At 42.4% G+C, this 17,889-nt stretch overlaps 2 protein-coding genes across 2 annotated transcripts; one reads left to right on the top strand and one right to left on the bottom strand.

The window, feature by feature from the left end:
* The first annotated feature begins 12,418 nt into the window (after positions 1–12,418).
* THITE_2113236 (uncharacterized protein) lies at positions 12,419–15,198 on the top strand. The gene has a single exon (XM_003652083.1). The coding sequence runs from the start codon at positions 12,961–12,963 to the stop codon at positions 14,917–14,919; it is 1,959 nt and encodes a 652-aa protein (XP_003652131.1). The 5' UTR covers positions 12,419–12,960; the 3' UTR covers positions 14,920–15,198.
* THITE_2113234 (uncharacterized protein) lies at positions 15,199–17,184 on the bottom strand. The gene is made up of 3 exons (XM_003652082.1): positions 16,871–17,184; positions 16,431–16,750; positions 15,199–16,345 (listed from the first exon to the last, which is right to left on the bottom strand). Exons 1-3 carry the CDS (start codon positions 16,937–16,939, stop codon positions 15,478–15,480), a joined length of 1,257 nt encoding a protein of 418 aa, XP_003652130.1. The 5' UTR covers positions 16,940–17,184; the 3' UTR covers positions 15,199–15,477.
* Positions 17,185–17,889: the final 705 nt, after the last annotated feature.

The raw sequence follows: 17,889 nt of genomic DNA, 5'->3' as shown, positions 1-17,889 counted from the left end.
TTGGTATAGCAGTAGTTTAAGACGTTATTAAAGATATATACTATAGCGAGCAGAAATGGGTGGTAGAGCAAGGTATACAGTTTGAACTAGCGAAGAGCGAGCTTATCTACTTTACGAGAGTGTGGCGGCTATATACAGAGGTCGTTAACATCTTAGGCGAGGGCCAACTAGGGCTTACCCTAGTAGAGTCGGCGAGGTTCCTAGGCGTATAGCTAGATCGTAAGCTCTCCTTCAAAGTATATAGGAAAGCGGTAGAGGCGAAGATAGCTATATAGAAGTTCGCCCTTATAAGGCTTATAGCGAAGATGTATAGGTTATATATTGTACGAGCCTAGGAGATCTATATAAAAGTTATTAGGAATGTCCTCTTATATAGAGCTATAGCGTAGTATACCTCGATACTAGTTAGAGGGACCCTCTATAGGATTGTATATAGCTTTAGTACAACGTAGTTGGGCTACCTCTAGGTAGTTGCTAGCGTATACAAGGCTATACTAGTCTACAACTTTGAGAGCGAGACCTAAGTGCCCTCTATAGACCTATACCTTAACCGCTAGGCAGTATATACTAAGCAAAGGCTCTAAAGGACAGGGCTTATATAGCTCTTATATAATATATATACGAAGGTAACGTTGAGGCTAAAGAAGAGGTACTATATACATTGTACCTTAAAGACAAGGCTAGCTATAGGGGATTCCCTTATAGAACGAAGGCAGGTATAGGCTAAGGAATAGCTCCTTTTATACTACCTTATAATAGCGGTAGAGGCGTAGAGCAAGAGCAGTAAAGATGACGAATAGAGGCTCTAAGAGCCTTAGCTTTATACTAATGTAGATATAGTTATAGTAGAGGAGTAGAAAGTATATAGAGAGTTATAGATATACTATATAGACGTTAAGAGGCTAGAGAGGGTATACTATAGAGAAGTAGCCGACCTATATAGCCTAGAACCCCCTATATAGATACTATAGGTATATAAGGACCTTAGTAAAGTGTAGAGCTCTCTCCTTATATAGATATATATAGGAGCTATTGGCTTAAGGCAGTTCCTATTCTAGAAAGGTATACTAGATACGCCTACGCTGCTTTGCTACTATAGCGAGGCGCCTAAGACCATCGCCTACTTTGCAATATACTATAAGGACCTAACGGTCACTGTAGGAAGGCTTAGCGTCTAGGACTAATATACGCTACTTACACTACTTAGGAGTAGAAGAGGCACTTAGGCGCTTATAGGATAGCTAATATATACTAGGCGCTTATAGGAGTATCGGCTAGCGCTCGAACTAAATGTCGAGGGCGAAGTAGAATACGAAGGAGCAATAGAAGGCTCTGTAGACACGTAGCCGATACACAGTAGCTAGAGCGGCGTAGTAGAAGAGCCTCTAGCGATTAGCTACGAGGATAACGGCGTAAATAAGGGGCGTAAAAGGAAGAAGAGGCGTAGGAAGGTCGGCCTCTAGCCGCTCCCCTTACGTATACTATATACTTAGCGACTAAGGCGTTTACGCTAAGGGTATATCGTATAGGCAAGTAGCATATAGTAGGCTATATAGGCTGCTATATCTCCGTCGCTACTAGGCTAGAAAGGTGAGTTCTAGCAAGTTGGAGAAAGGAAATCGGGGAGGCCCGCCCTATATAGCAGGAACGTAGCGTAGGCGTAGCGTGTAAATGGTGTATATAGAGGTGGAGGGACCGCTTGCCCTTAGTGGCAAGGCACTAAGTGCCTCTTCGATGTAAGATTAATAATAATAATAATACTATAGCGAGCTTTATTTTATCGAGGTCTATTAGCTTACCTACTTTACTAGCGTCTTTCTTAATATTGTAGCTAATATCACCGTTGTTAGTAGACTTCTTAAGGCCTTTACCTATCTTATTAAGAGCTACTACAATAGCCTAACAGTTTATAAGACGCTAGTATTTCTCTACTTAGCTATCGAAATCGTCGTTGTTAAATATATCGTCCTAGCTCTTAATCGTCTTCTTAAGTTTATTGTATAGACGTAGTTCGAACTATATAACCTTCTACTTATTGTCCTATTTAAGAGTAGTTACAAAGGTTATAAAATACAATGTAAAGTAGTCGAAATTAGTATAATCACTATCCTAGTATAGCTATATTATCTTCTAGAGTATATCCATCTTTTCGTTAAATGTATTATACTACTTCAATAGTTCTATAATTATATCCTCTATAGAACGCTATACCTACTGCTCTAGGTCCTCTAAGTAAGCTATAACCACCTTTAGGCGCTTTAAGATACTACGAAAAGCAGAGCCTCCTAGTACTAAGAGGAAGTAGATCAACTTCTAGCGCTCTATTAGGAACTTATATAGGTAGTCTATCTAGATTATATATATACGCTATCGCTAGTGCTTAAATTCCTCTATATACTTCACTAAGTTGTTAGTATCTTTAGTAAACACTTTAGAGTACTTAATTAAGATCGTCATTATATCGCTACCTTCGATCTTGCTAATCGCTAACGTTAGTACTTTTGCAACTGTCTTATAGTTCTTAGCTACTTTATTAGATTCGCGAAGCAACTGCTATAGGTAGGCTATCTTGTTATATAGGCCTTTAAAGTAATCATTATACTTATAGATTATAGTATTAAGAATTTTAAATAGGCTATCGATCTAGAGGTTGCCTCTAGCCTTTAGGCAAATCTAAATAGGTCCTAGGCTATATATAATCGGCTTATTATATATAGTAAAGAAACTAGCGAGATTTAGATACGATACTAGAGCTATAGCAAACTCGCTATAGTGATCGTAGGTATCTTTATCGATAGAAAGGCCTACTATACCAATAGTAATATCGTCTACTAGGTCACTTATCGTTGAAAATAGGCTCGAACAGCTATATAGTAAAACTCGAAAAATTGTAAAGAACCTGAAAAACGCTAAAATATACGCTAGTAAACCTACTAGGTCAATTGGCTCTTAGCCTCTCAAGGTCAAATCTTAGAATGTAATGCCTTACGCTATATATAGTACTGATTAGTCAGTTAGTCGGTCGGTCGGTCGGTCGGTCGGTTAGTATACGCCGATCGAGCTAGAAAAACGCGTAATACGCGATATATATAGGAGAAAATGAAAATAGCGAAAGAGACGTATAACATAAAGAAGTAGACGCAACCAACTATTATAGGAGTGATAGTAATATGACTTTATAGTAGTGTATTAACTTATATAGTTGCGCAAGGAAGGGAAGTAAGAGATAGCTACAGAGTGCAAAGGATATCCTCGCTAGCCTACGACCCTATACTAGTCTATATCCGGACTAGTGCATACGTACTATTTTATCAATATGCAACTAACTATGTTATAGGGCATCCTGTGACACAAGCGCCGTTATAATAGTAAACACCGCAATGTTGAATTCTAGGTAGGTGATAAGGTCTATTTACGTCTCTACTATAGTTACTATCTCCCTAGCAACCTATCCTAGAAGTATTTGCAATAGTATACTAGGCCTTTTCTAATTAAACGCTATATTAGCCGTCTAGTATACGAATTAGATCTTCTAGCTAATATAGATATCTACTTAATCATCTCTATTGCTTATCTCTGCCTAGCTCCTTAGGAGGATAATCCTTTTAGCTATAACGCTCTGCCTTTTAGCCTAATCGTCGACTTTTAATTAGACTACTCTTTCGACGACAACGAATTAAGCAATAAATACGACGTTAATATAATCTTTGACTATAAGATTATACGTAAAGGCCTTAAATACTTAATTAAATAGACTAGCTATAGCTACAAAGAGAGCGTTTAGAAAACTATATATAAGTTGCGCTATATGCTATACCTAATCGACGAATATTAAGCTCGCTAAAGCGATTATCTAGATCGCTTAATCTCCTAAAGCGAGCTTATTATAGTTGATCTAGCACCTTAACTAGCTTATAAGCGTAGCCAACCTTGTAAAAACTCTATTCCTACTAGCGATAGTAAGATATAGGAGAAGTTAGTTGACTACTATCTACATTAATCTAGTACTACGCTTCTAGTCCTACGTCGTAGCACTCGATTTAAGAGTAACTAACGATATAGAGGATCTAGGTTAGTAAGGCAATGAGGGCATTGCTGTTTTTTCCTATAGGCTTAGACTTAATATAGAGTAGAGAGGAATAGGGGGGTTAGGTGACCTATATATCTATATACGTAGATTAGATAAAGGTGCTTTATATCAGAGAGATAGATTGTTATTGTGCTAGAGGAGAGGGCTAGCACAGGAGAGCAGGTTCAGAGGTATACACCGAAGGTGCAGGGTAGGTCGATTAGGAGGTATTGGAAGGTTCGGAGGTTTAGGAGGATGCCCTGCGGGTACAGGGTAAATGGCTTGGTAGGAGGGTTTGGAGGATAGTTCGGAAGGTTGGGAGCAGGATAGCTAATCGCAAGCATATAAGGTCTTCGGACCCTAGTGCTGTTGTACTTCGTCATAGAGATAGCGTAGCGCAGATAGTAGTTGCAGCATATGCAAAAATAGATCAAAGAAGCAGAGGCTACGAGTTCAACTCGTAAAAGGATCTATTTAGTTCAAGGTTCTATCTTCTAGAACTGGAAGGCACTGCGGTATTTATAGTTCTAGAGCTACGGTACGTACCTTAGCTAATTTGGCCAAGGTTCGGCTAATTAGAATGTTCTGACGGAGCTGCACTAGCCGTATTTAGCTAGGTTATCAAAGTATAATGTATAGAACCAATCAGAGCTACACTGAACGTTCTAACGGAGCTGCACTAGCCGCATTTGGCTAAGTTATCAAAGTATAACGTTCAATATCCGTATACTCGGATCTGAACGGCTCCGATCCGACAATTCGGATCAGATATATCAGTTCCGATAGCTCGGATCCAATGACTTAGATCCACTTATCCAGATTCCATCTTAGCCATTGTCAACCGTCAAGGTTAACAGCCATTAGCAGTTGTTATCGAAAGCTAATAGCTATTACCAACTGTTAGTAACTGCCAAGGTATAAGTTATAGTACTATAGTAGTTATAACGTTATAGAACCTTTAGAGGGAGCTTTATTATAGGGAATGCTTAATATTAGTTATTTATATTGTTATATATTAACACTCCCTTATAATCTTAGCTCTCGCTTAGATTAGTTATTTATATTGTTATTTGTTATAGCTCCCCTATAATGAGTATATTGAGAAGAGGAAAAATTGTAAAAACCTCTCTTAGATTATAAGGAGAAAACTCAGTGTAAGAAAACCCTTTATTAGTTATTTAGGGAAAACCTATATAGGAAAAACCCTATTATCTTATTAAGGGAAACCTTATATGGAGAAAACCCTTTTGTCTTTTATATTATTAAGGGAAACCTTATATAGAGAAAACCCTTTTATCGTATTTGAGGGAAACTATATATAGAGAAAAACCCTCATTATACAAACCGAATATTTTTCTTCCACTGTTCTAGCTATGTAATAGGTATTGTTTTTGTAAGAGAATCTACAAGATTTTCCTTTGAAGGAATATATTTTATTTGAATCTCGTTATTTTCTAGCAGTTCTCGAACAAAGTGATATCGGATATCAATATGCTTAGTTCTCTTATAAAATTCAGGGTTATTAGCAAGTTTTATAGCGCCAATGTTATCAACTAGTATAAGAGGAAGTTGTTTTAGAACAGGTATAGAAAGCTCTCTTATTATATAGTTAAAACTATTGCATATATATAATGCCTCTTTGCAAGCATCGGCCAAAGCTATATATTCTGCCTCTATAGTAGAGGTTGCAACGGTTTTCTAAAGAGTACTACTCCAACTTATAGTGTTATTAGCGAGCATTGTTATATAGCCAGTTACTAATCGTCTAGTATTAGGGCAGCTTGCCCAATCGGAGTCACAGTATATTTTTAATATTAACTCTTTTATATTGGAGCAGTTATAGAGTATTCCTTCCTCTAGGCAGTTATAAAGGTATACAAAGATATTATCAACGGCTAGGAAGTGTTCCTTTGCCGGATTTAAAGCATATTTAGCACACCTTTGTATAGGATAAGCAATATTAGAGCGCGTTTTAACTGCTAAGTATAATATTGAACTAACGTATCATTGATACTCAATAGTCTCTTTATAGGTGGCTTACCCGTTATTTTTATACAGCTTTATATTTCGAGTTAGACTCTTTCTCAGTGGAAGTTCCTCCTTATTATACTTCTTTATTATATTTCTAGTATATTTTTCTTAGTAAAGGAGAAGGGTTTTATTCTTCTTGTTTATCTTCATTTGTATACTAAGAAAAGTATTTACTTCGCCAATGTATTTAAGCTCTATATCCGTAGAGATCTTTTATAATATCTCCTTTATCTATTTATAATTTAGGCTAGTTATTATTAGATCATCTATATAGCAAAGCAGTATCATCTTATAGTTATAATTTATAAAGGCTCCTTCATCATATAGTATTGCCTTGAAGCCAAGTTTATTTAAAATATTAGAGAGGTATTTATACCAAAGTCTTAGTGATTGTTTTAGACCGTATAAGGCCTTTTTCAGTTTAAAGCACTTCTTATTTTTATCGAGGTCGTTATAAAAGCTTTATAGTAGAGCAACATATATATCAGTATCAATATCTGTATACACAAAGGCATTCTTAACATCAAATTGGTGAAGTGTCTAACCTAGGGCAATGGCTAAGACAAAGGTTATACGATATATCTCTGGACGACATACTATAGAGAAAGTCTCTAAGTAATCTAGTCCTTCTATTTGTTTAAAGCCTTAAACTACCCATCTAGCCTTGTATTTTATTATATTGTTATTCTAATCGGTCTTCAACCTATATACCCAACGGGCACCAAGTGGTTGTCTATCCTTAGGAATATCAACAATATCCCAAGTATTCTTGTCGACGAGCTTAGATATCTCAAGCTTCATTGCCTTAGACCAGTTATTAGCGTGGGGACCAGTTGTTGCTTAGTTATAGCTATTTAGCTCGTTATTCCCTTCTTTTATTAGAAATATATCTAGATATTTATCTATTATCTATACACAGTAGTATATCTTTTAGAATTGTTTATAGTATTGGTCTTCTTTACAAGGGATTTTAACGACAAGTTCTTTATCGTTATTATTATTATTATCTTATATTGCTATAGCAGAGGAGTTTATACTTACAGTCATTGACCTTGTTATTATCCTTAGATTTTTCTCAACTATATTATCCTCTTCTATTTGAGGCTGAGACTGAGCCAAAGTCTTATTTTGAGAGTTATCTAGAGTGTTATTAGGTATTTCTATATCCAAGTCTACAAGTTGGTTATCTATCTCCTTATTTTTATCCTTATTATTAAGCTCTTTATTAGAGAATTAGCCTTCGAGTATTTTAATATCACAGGTCCAGAAAGCCCGTTGTTTATTTGTGTCAAAGACTTTATAGATATAACTATCTTGCCTAAATCCTATTAATATGCCTTCCGCAGCTTGTTTGGCGAGCTTGTTATTGCTATATAGTCCCTTTATCTTATAGTAAGCTTTAGATCCTTAGATTCTTATATTATCAATATTTGGTTTTATTTTATATTTCATCTCAAAAGGAGTTTTATATTTGAGACTCGAATAGGGAGTTTTATTATAGATATCGGTAGCGGCTAACAAAGCTTCTCCCTAAAGGTATTTCAGAGCTCTCGAATCTATTAACATTGCCCTTACTCTTATAAGCAATGTCTGATTTATACGCTCTAGAAAGCCGTTTAGCTCTTTAGTATCGGCTAGTGAACGTTGATGTATTATACCCTCTCTAAGAAGGAAGTCTTCGAATATCTTAGATATATATTCACCACCGTTATCACTTTGGAAAATGTATATCCTTTTATTATCTTTATTATTTTCTAACCTTGCCTTAAATTTGACAAAGGCATTATAGACTTCGTCTTTAGTACAAAGCAGTTCTACCTCTAGGAATCTAGTTCCTTTATCTAGAAACGTTATAAAATATCTATATCTATTATAGGTAGGCGTTTTGAAAGGGCCACAGAGGTCACTACTTATTTTATCAAGGTATTCGTATACCATTTTATTTGTTAATGCTCGATATACCTTATTTTTAAAGAAAGCCTTAAGACAGACTTTACAACAGTTATCTTTATCCTTATTCTTCTTCTTTATATAAATATTATTAGAAGAAGTGTTTTTTATTAGGTTATCTATATTCCTTTTATTTAAATAACCGAAACGCCTATATAGTGTCTCAATATCTACTGCCCTCTTAACATAATTTATCAGAGGTAGATTTTTATTTTAGTTATTGATTATTAGGATATAGAATAATCTATCTCTCTTTTCTCCTTATACTATTGTTCTAAAGTCTAAGGTCCTCACTAAGTATAGATATCTATTTATAGTTATTGTTAACAACTGTAGTAAGGCAGAGACACTTATTATATTTATTCCTATCTCTGGGATATAGTAGCAGTTCTTCTAAGTGACTACAGTTATTTTATTTGTTATTAGATTAAAGAGAGCTGTTTTAACATTCCTAATTCTAATTATATTTATAGTTGTTACTTTACCCTAAGCAACTTGTTTCTTTATAGGTTTAAATAAAGAGAAGAGTCTTCTATTAGCTATTACACTTATCTAGGTACTAGTATTAGCTATAAAGCTATCTAAGTATACCTCTAGAGCCAAAGACTTTCCCTCCTTTTCCAATCTCTTAAACATCACTTAAAGGAGTCGATCTAGGTTATTGTTATTAATATCTATTGCTAAGGAGGTATTATTTATTAAAATATTAGGGTTATTTACCTCGAAGTGATCCTTCTCGTTATCCAAATCTATCTTGCCGATGTTAAGGCAATCTTCGAATTCCAAATCGGCATTCGAATCGTTATTGGTATCTATCTCGACATCGGGATTTACAGCAAGGGAGGCCAAAGAAGAAGAGGCCAAGGGAGGTTTATTGGTATTTAGGATTTGTAGAGAGCTAGAACCGGTGTTCGACTCTATATCTATATTATCCAACAAGGCCCATTTTGCTATAGCCAAGTGGATTTTCTTCTCCCTCTCTTCTTTTCTCTTATTTGGTTTTTAGATAGCCTTTAAGGCAAAAGAGGATTTATATTTCTAACCCTTAGGAGCTTTTTCTAAGTATAGAAAGGCATAGTTATCTATAGTATACCTAAGGAGCTTATAGTAACTGCACTTTATCTTCTTCCCCTTTCTCTTTACAACACTAAAGACTTAGCTATCCTTATTTATATTGTAAGAGATACCAAGCCTCCTAGATTTATCTAAAAGGCTAGCAAAGAGAGAATCAAAGGTATAGGCATCAGGATTTTTTTAGAGGGTCTGAATTATTGAACTAGCAAACCCCTTGAATTCCTCTATTAAACTAAATAACACCTAAGCGATATTCACTTCCTTAGGGAGTTCAACGTCCTATAATTTTAGATTGTTAATACTCTCTTTTACCTTATTAAGGTATTTTTCTACTGAATCGAAGTTTTCCAACCGGCAATTGAAATACTTCTTTAGTAGAAGGTATTTGGAGGTAAAGCCTTCGAAGTAATATAGCTCCTTATACCGCTTCTAAGCTTAGAAAGCGGTTTCAATGCCCTTTATTTAGTAGAGAGGGCTATCTTCTACCTAGAGCTTTATCTCGGCCAATGCTTTCTTTTGACACTTTTCAACATCGTTGTTAGCACTCTCAAAGGCATCTTTAAGGCCGAGTTTTGTTAGGCAGGCCTCTATTCGGAGGGCCTATATAATGTAGTTCTCTACTCCCTTGAGTTTTTCGAAAGTATAGATCTTCTGTGAGGAAGCCATTGCCTTATTCGGAATCTCCTAGTTAAAGGAAAGACCGAAGGAGGTTATTGTTTCCAATAGAATTTCCTAGGAAAAACTAAAGGAGATAGGATCCTATAGTAAAGGAAATCCTTATTCTCGGATATAGCTCTGGGCTTATAATCTGTTAGAGAGATAGATTGTTATTGTGCTAGAGGAGAGGGCTAGTATAGGAGGGTAGGTTCGGAGGTATATACCGAAGGTGCAGGGTAGGTCGATTAGGAGGTATTGGAAGGTTCGGAGGTTTAGGAGGATGCCCTGTAGGTGTAGGGTAAATGGCTTGGTAGGAGGGTTTAGAGGATAGTTCAAAAGGTTAGGAGTAGGATGGCTAATCGCAAGTATATAAGGTCTTCGGACCCTAGTGCTATTGTGCTTCGTCACAGAGATGGCGTAGCGTAGGTGGTGGTTGCGGCATATGTAAAAATAGATCAAAGAAGTAGAGGCTGTGAGTTCAACTCGTAAAAGGATCTATTTAGTTCAAGGTTCTATCTTCTAGAACCGGAAGGCACTGCGGTATTTATAGTTCTAGAGCTATAGTACGTACCTTAGCTAATTTGGCCAAGGTTCGGCTAATCAGAATGTTCTAACGGAGCTGTACTAGCTGTATTTAGCTAGGTTATCAAAGTATAACGTATAGAACTAATCAGAGCTGCACTAAACGTTCTAACGGAGCTGCACTAGCTATATTTGGCTAAGTTATCAAAGTATAACGTTTAATATCCGTATGCTCGGATCTGAACGGCTCCGATCCGACAGTTTGGATTAGATGTATCAGTTCCGATAGCTCGGATCTAATGACTTGGATCCACTTATCTAGATTCCATCTCAGCCGTTGTCAACCGTCAAGGTTAATAGCCGTTGGCAGTTGTTATCGAAAGCTAATAGCTGTTACCAACTGTTAGTAACTGCCAAGGTATAAGTTATAGTACTATAGTAGTTATAACGTTATAGAACCTTTAGAGAGAGCTTTATTATAGGGAATGCTTAGTATTAGTTATTTATATTGTTATATATTAACACTTTACGCCTTGCGTTGCGACTTGCGCAACGCTAGGCCTAATTAGGTAAGCGGTGTATAATAGCGCGTTCTGCCTTATAGTTGTGTATTTGGTAGGCGCACTATCGCGAGTATCTTCGATCTACCATTATTATCAATCTATATTTTGTTATTCTATATATCTATAGCACTTCTTTATATTAATTAGTAATCTCCTTCTACTTAATAGCTAATTGCCTACCTTTTAGCTATAGCTCCTAGGCTTTAAGCTTATATATATTATATTATACGTTATAGATATAAGCTTAGGACCTAGGTGCTTCTTTAATCTTAGAGCTATGCTAGTTCCTTTTTAATAGCGGCTTATATATATGCTATAATACTTAGGTATAGAATTCTTAGAAAAGCTTCGATTTCTTATTGCTTACACCTTTGTTATATATATTCCAATTGTTTATAGCTCCTATAGGAGAGAGCCTAAGTCTATAGTCGCGTTAGTCTAGATACTTATATGCGTTGGTAGCGGTGTTATAGCCTATAGAGTTTTCCACCTTGCCAACGTAGCTACTACCGCTACTTATGCGATTGCTACGCCCCCTCTGCGACATCGTAGATAGGGGTAACTAAGTGTGCTAAGCACGCTCACGTTGTTAGATTCGAATTTAGCTCAACGGTTCCTTCGCAATCAGCGTTTGAGTGCGAAGAGCCTTTACGACCTATTATTAATAAACTATTATTAAAGAGGTCTAATCTAGTTTATTAAAGAAGATAGTAGAAAAAGACAAATAAATATATCTATATATTAATATAATATTATATAATTCTGCTAGCTTAATTAAAGGCGGTAGACTAGTTCTTTTAGTAGCGACCTCTATAGAAAATATTATATAAGATGCAATAAAAGTATTAGAGCTATTCTAAGTTTTGCAATGCAAGTATTTTCTTATAGAAAGTGCTAAGAAAGTAACTCTTAAATAAAATGCGTAAGTTGCTAATATTGCATAGTATACCTAGTATATATCTTAGTTTAAACCCTAGCTTAGACTTTAGTCTATTCCTTTTAACGCTAGTAGTATCATAGGTGCGGTGGTGATGCAACTTTACGGTGTAATATTGACTTGTGTAGTTGCGCAAGGAAGAGAAGTGGGAGATAGCTGTAGGGCGCAGAGAATATCCGCGCTAGCCTACGACCCTATACTAGTCTACATCTAGACTAGTGCATATGCACTATCTTATCTATATATAGCTAACTACGTTTTAGAGCATTCTATAACAAGTAAAAGTGTAGTTTAAGTAGCTTACTATTGCTTCTATAGCTAAATTAGGTGTGTTTTATAGACATTTAGACCTACTCTCGCCTAACATAGTACTCTATACTTGCAGATAACGATGTTACATAATATAGAGGTCGCTATTAAAAGAACTCACTCACTGCCTTTAAATATTCTATAAGCATTTATAGCAGATATATTAGATTTATTATTATTATCTAAATCTCACTTATTTATCTTTCTTTTTTCCTCTTTTATCTTCTTTAAACATTTTTTTTAAGGCTTAAGCAATTACTTTTTTTGCTAATTGTTTAGCTTAATAACTAAAACATAGAGAAGCTTATTCGCGTTAAACTCCTAGCTTTGAACGACCTTGCCAACAGAGCTCTTACGTCTTGCTTCAACCCTACTGCCTCTTTGCCAGTTCTCTGCAACGAATACTTCAGTAACGAACATATCCTGGATACTCTAAAGATCGGCCATCCCTCGAAGCAAGGCGATCATAGGCTGTTCTTTAGAAGGTCCGCGAAAACTGGTTTGGCCATAGGAGGCCATTGGATCTAGGAGTGGTGGATTACCTTACAGGAACTTACAGTTGTTGTGGTCTTGGCATTGAAGGCGGTGAGCGGGTTCTCTTGGGAGCGACCTCCGGAGATGCCGACGCTAGTACCCTGGCAAGATTTCCGACTCACCCGGCACCAAACCTGTTTGTGTGTCTCATACATTGCGCTTGACCAACCAATCCTTCCTGTAGCTGCGTATCTAGCCCTCAAGATTGGCAGCTGCTGCATCGAGGAAAGACGCGACTGGCAGCCCAACCGTTCGCAACCAACCGCGTTCCCGAAGTAAACACGGAAGGTGTCTGCTTCTGCCGCACTCTGAGTATGCCAGACAAGACGCTCAAAGTTGTCACATATGCCGCCGGTGCCTCTCTCGCGGCAATCACTTTGATCTATGTCTTCGGTCCGACATACTTCCTCGACAGCGACACTTCCAGCTCTCTCGGTGGCGCATTCTCGACCCGAAAGAAAGGCATCGTGGGACTCGAGAACCCCGCAAACGATTGCTTTATCAACTCGGTACTCCAGGCTCTTGCCGGGCTTGGAGATCTTCGGTTATATTTGATACGCGAGGTACATCGCCGTTCTCTCGACGACGGATCGATATACTCGCAACTCGTCCCACCGGCGGCATTGGCGGGAGAGGAAGGCGAGGCGGCCCCGGTTCGGTTCGGCAAAGACATACCAGCCTGGAAATTGGAGGGATTGCAAAGAGGTAGTGTCACCAAGGGCTTGAAGGAGATTCTGGACGCTTTAAATGAGCGCCCTATCTACAAAAAAACCATTTCCGCGGCACCGTTCGTCAGGACGCTGGAAGAAGCTTTCAGGCAACGGGTCAGCCGGCAGCAGCAGGATGCCCAAGAGTTCCTCCAGGTGGTGGCGGAGAGGCTGTGCGACGAGTACCATGCGGGCCGCAGGGCCCGGTTGTTTGCCACTCGCACAGCGACCGTGGATGACTGCTGGCCCTCGAGAACGAGCAACCACGGCGGTGCGACGGGCTCAGCTTCGCCCATCGCGGCTAGCCAACATGTAGCACCAGATCTGGCTCGTGAGGGAGCTGTCGGCAGTGTCGAAGACGTGAGGGGCTTTGAAAAGGAGCGACGCGGGGAAGATGAGGAGGGGTTCCCTCTGCAGGGCCGGGTTGAGTCACAAATCGAGTGCTTGACTTGCGGCTTCACCCCTCGACCCACGGCATCCACCTTCTGCACCTTGACGCTCCATGTGCCCCAAGTCCCCGCGACCACCCTAGGCGCATGCTTCGACGGCATGTTCAAGACAGAGTACATCGACGACTTCAAATGTGAAAAGTGTCGCCTCTTGCATGCTCTGGCCCTCTTCGAGTCCGACGAGCAGCGGTCAGCATCCGAAGCCGTGAGGAGGAAAGCTCGCGCTGCCGTGGAGAGCCTTCGGGCTGCCATTGAGACGGATCCAGAGAACCCCCCCGAGGGCGTCACGCTCCCCGACCTGCGATACGCGCCCCGGCGCCGAATAGCGCGTCATTTTCGGATTACCGAGTTTCCCAGGATCCTGGCTATCCATCTGTCCAGGTCCATATTCGATGTCGGCCGCTCGTCGCAAAAGAACTCGGCCAAGGTGGCATTTCCAGAGGAATTGCGCCTCGGGGGCTTACTCCAGCAGCGGAAGTACAAGCTGCTGGGCCTCGTGACACACAAGGGAAGCCACCATAGTGGGCACTACGAATCCTTCCGGCGTCAGACCGTGTACCCGCCTTTCTCCAACCCAAGCACATTCCAGGTCTCCGGGGTGTACAGCAGAACGGCCAGTCCCGCCCCGGGCCCTCGCGGGGCTACTGCAGAAGCTGCAGCCCAAGCTCTCGTACAAGACCCTCCAAGCCGCGATATCGAGGCCATCCAGACCGGTCCTTCCCCTTGTCTGGCATCAACTCCTGCGAGAAGCGCCCCAGACTCACCACCCGCCGGTTCGGCCCACGGGGAGCACTCAGCAGACTCAAGGTGTCCCACACCAGCTGCTGGGACTCGCACTCAGCCCACCGGTACGGTCACTCGGGGGTCGACCGAGGTATCCCCGCATTCGAGCTCCGTCGAGACTGCGTACTCGCCCTCGCTCGTTGAAGCAGCCGAGCCCATGCCAGCCACCGCGCGGCTTGAGGTGGCTGCAAAGCGCAAGCAGCCGAAGCAGCAAGCCCGTTGGTGGCGGATCAGCGACGATAAGGTCAAGGAAGCGAGCACTCGTGAAGTGCTGGGAATGCAGCGGGAAGTGTATTTGTTGTTTTATGAGCTGGAACGGCCGCGAATGCCGTGATAGATAGCCAGTCATGCGAGTAGACGAGGGCCCGCTTGGAATGGTTGTGCAAAGAGCTCGGTGGTGTACAAATACAAACCCCTCTAGACATACATAGTCGACGAAACAGGGCAACAATTGTCTATTCGCGCCTTGCAATGGCGTGCGCTCGCCCGAGTAGTGGTGACCTGCCGTAGCTATCAGAAACGCGGTGACCTGAGGGCGCTGCTTCCCACAGTCCGTCATTGACCAAAACACCGGAAAGGATGTCATAGCCGGGATGTCCCGAAACCCACGACGCGCCCCTAGCATGATCTGAAATACCCTGACGATGACGGCGGACACGACAGGCTTCCCGGCCGAGGAGGCAACTGTTTTTCGCAACCTCCAAAAAGGGAGGCACCAAAATATAGGTATGCCTCTCGCAGGTGATGGCATGCTCAACTAAGCGGCTAAGGGAGATTAGTCTAAGGGACAGTAGCACGGTGACCGGCCAGCCAAGTGACAACTCGCACCAGGACCCTCGGCATCGTCTACAACAAGCAGCGGATTACCCGCTTGCCCGTGCCAAGGGACACATCATTGTCCCAGCAACTCCTTTGCCAGCTGTGCAGACTCGGCCTCACTCAGTGGAGGCTGATTGCATGCTTCCATGGCCTTTGCGGAGTCAAATCGCCAGAGACCGCCTGTCTTGTCGGCATCACCGTTTGCGGGCAGGCCTACAACTGGCCCCAGGCTCCTCAGGATTGGGTCGGGATTGTCGCTTCGAGCGGTGAAGTAGCGGCGCTGCCAAGTGCGTCCCTCGGCCTTCTCCCTTGCGCGCATTTCGCGCTGGGCATTCTCTATCTTCCCTTTCTCTTGACTAACTGTGTCAAGATCGCCCTTGGAGATTGCGGCGGCAACCTTTGCCCAGGCCCGCCTGGACTCGAGAGGGTGCTGCTTCTCCAGGGGGACAACAATGAGTGGACTCGGGGGGTTGTCAGACGGGTCCCAGGTTTCCACGAGGTTATCTTTGCTGTTGGACTTCGCAGGACCGGAGTGGATCTCGAAAGACTTGGTCCACTGACCCGAGACGTTGAATAGTACGTCCTTCTCCTTCCCGGTGGGGTATAGAGTCGCAGTGAACGAGTTCTTCTTGCCAGACAGCCAACCCTTGCCGCTGTAGTCGATCTTGGCGGTGAAGCCGGCCGACGAGGTGATGTACGAACTGCCTTCCAATTCGATGAAGGGGGACCCGAAAATGAGACCCTCGATGTGGAGAGACGGTAGGGTAATCAAGAAGGTGTCGGGATTGTCCAGGGAAGGCACAGGAACAGTAAGTACCGCATGCCCTATCTGCTTGATGTTGATTGTCTTGGAAAACGACGCCTTCTGAGCATTGTAGCCCTCTAGTCGAACCCCGCTCCGGACGTTGGTTATGTTGTACGCTGTTGCTGGCGGATGATGGCTGTCGCAACATGAGGGGGGAACGGGTCAGCAGAGCCGCCTGCAAGTGCGCGCGGGTGAACCGCTATCTCGAGGTGCACACCTACCTGACCTGCTCACTGATCAGCTCGGTGGTTCCAGCATCGTCTTCCCACTTTCCCAGGAACAGTTCGCCCAAAAAGGGATTGAGCGGCTTCTTTTCATTGCCGTATTGCTCGCTTCGACTGGCATACTGCTGCTTCAGGGTGGTTAAGAACCACTTCAGCACGAGGAGCGCTCTCTTGGCAGCGTCGGGCTCCTTCGCAGGAGCGGCGAAGATGGAAGGATGCTCGCACCAGTAGGAGCTAAACTCGGTCAGGCTGGTGGAAGAGAGGATGAACGGCGGCGCAGTGAGGCTGGAAAGGTCCCCGTTGAAGGATGCGATCGACTGGAGTTGGGAGTGACGGTCAGCATATAAATAAGGGCCTCGACAGGCCGGGATGCGGTCCGGCGTTGGAACCAACGGCCAGTGCCATCCCCACGCGAGGAAAATCGTAGAATCGCATACCTTCAGGAAGGCTCCCCAACTCGCTGCTACGCTGCTGCTGGCTTGGTGAGTGGGTGTTGACGACTCCATGCTGGGAAAAGGCGGTTTGGCGAATTGACTAGCACAAGTGGGCCGGCCGTCTTTCAACAAGTCGTGGCGGTTGCACAAGTTTGGGGCCTGCCGAAAGATACCTCTGTAAACGAGGGAAAGTTGCGAAGCCCGAGTGTGTGAGTCTGGAGAAGAGCAGGATTTCGCCCGGATGTCAGGGTCAATGTTGGCTAGTGTACCTTAGTGTACACTACACCAGTGTAGAAAGAAGATTGCCTCGTTCCGGCAAGGTGGGGCGTGACACGGAGCGGGGAGGGGAGGGAGGTGTCCTCCGTCGCCATATCCGTAACTGCGGAGTCCTCCGTCCTCTGCGAATCATTAGACAGGGGGTAACTTCCAGGTTTGGTTGGTCTGGGGTGGGGTTGCAGAAGGGACCTGGTCTGGGGTGCCCACTCTCAGACCGTCAACACATTTTTGAGGAGAGACATCTGATTCAAACCATCATTGGAGAGCCCTGACAATAAGGAATCCCCGTGCACCCCATCCACCTCCAGCCGGGCTTCAGAGCTCCTCTGCCAAAAGCGGTCAAGGAGGTGAGCCATGCGACCACCCGCTGGCGTCCTTGGGACTCTCATCCCAGCACATATATGGTCGGAGATAGTGTACCTCTACCTACCTACTCAGGAACAGGGATCAGTCTTTGATTGCCTGATGTTCCACCTCCTGGACCATGGAGGGCCTTCACCCCAAAGCATCCCAGAGCATCCGACGTCCTAGGACCCTGGGTCGGGGAGCGGAACAAGATGCAAGGCTGCGTTGATACTCGTCTCGAACCGAAGGTGTCTCCGTAACTTCGTTGGAGGACAAATAAGGACAAATAAACATGCGAAGTCTACATCGCGGCTGCTGCCCCGTAGCCTGAGCCACTGGCGGAGATGAAGGGGAGTCAAGCCGCACCCTGGGTCAACTTGGCCTGGACTTCGTTGGCCCAC

Source organism: Thermothielavioides terrestris, chromosome 2 (assembly GCF_000226115.1).
Source record: "Thermothielavioides terrestris NRRL 8126 chromosome 2, complete sequence".
NCBI lineage: Eukaryota > Fungi > Ascomycota > Sordariomycetes > Sordariales > Chaetomiaceae > Thermothielavioides > Thermothielavioides terrestris.
Note: the sequence above shows the minus strand (reverse complement) of the source record. Positions and strands in the feature narration are given on the sequence as shown.

Coding starts and splice junctions, on each gene's coding strand:
- THITE_2113234 (XM_003652082.1), bottom strand. CDS start 16,939: ATGGAGTCGTCAACACCCACTCACCAAGCCAGCAGCAGCGTAGCAGCG. Junction 16,751..16,870: donor GTTGGGGAGCCTTCCTGAAG/GTATGCGATTCT, acceptor TCCCAACTCCAG/TCGATCGCATCCTTCAACGG. Junction 16,346..16,430: donor CTGATCAGTGAGCAGGTCAG/GTAGGTGTGCAC, acceptor ATGTTGCGACAG/CCATCATCCGCCAGCAACAG.
- THITE_2113236 (XM_003652083.1), top strand. CDS start 12,961: ATGCCAGACAAGACGCTCAAAGTTGTCACATATGCCGCCGGTGCCTCT.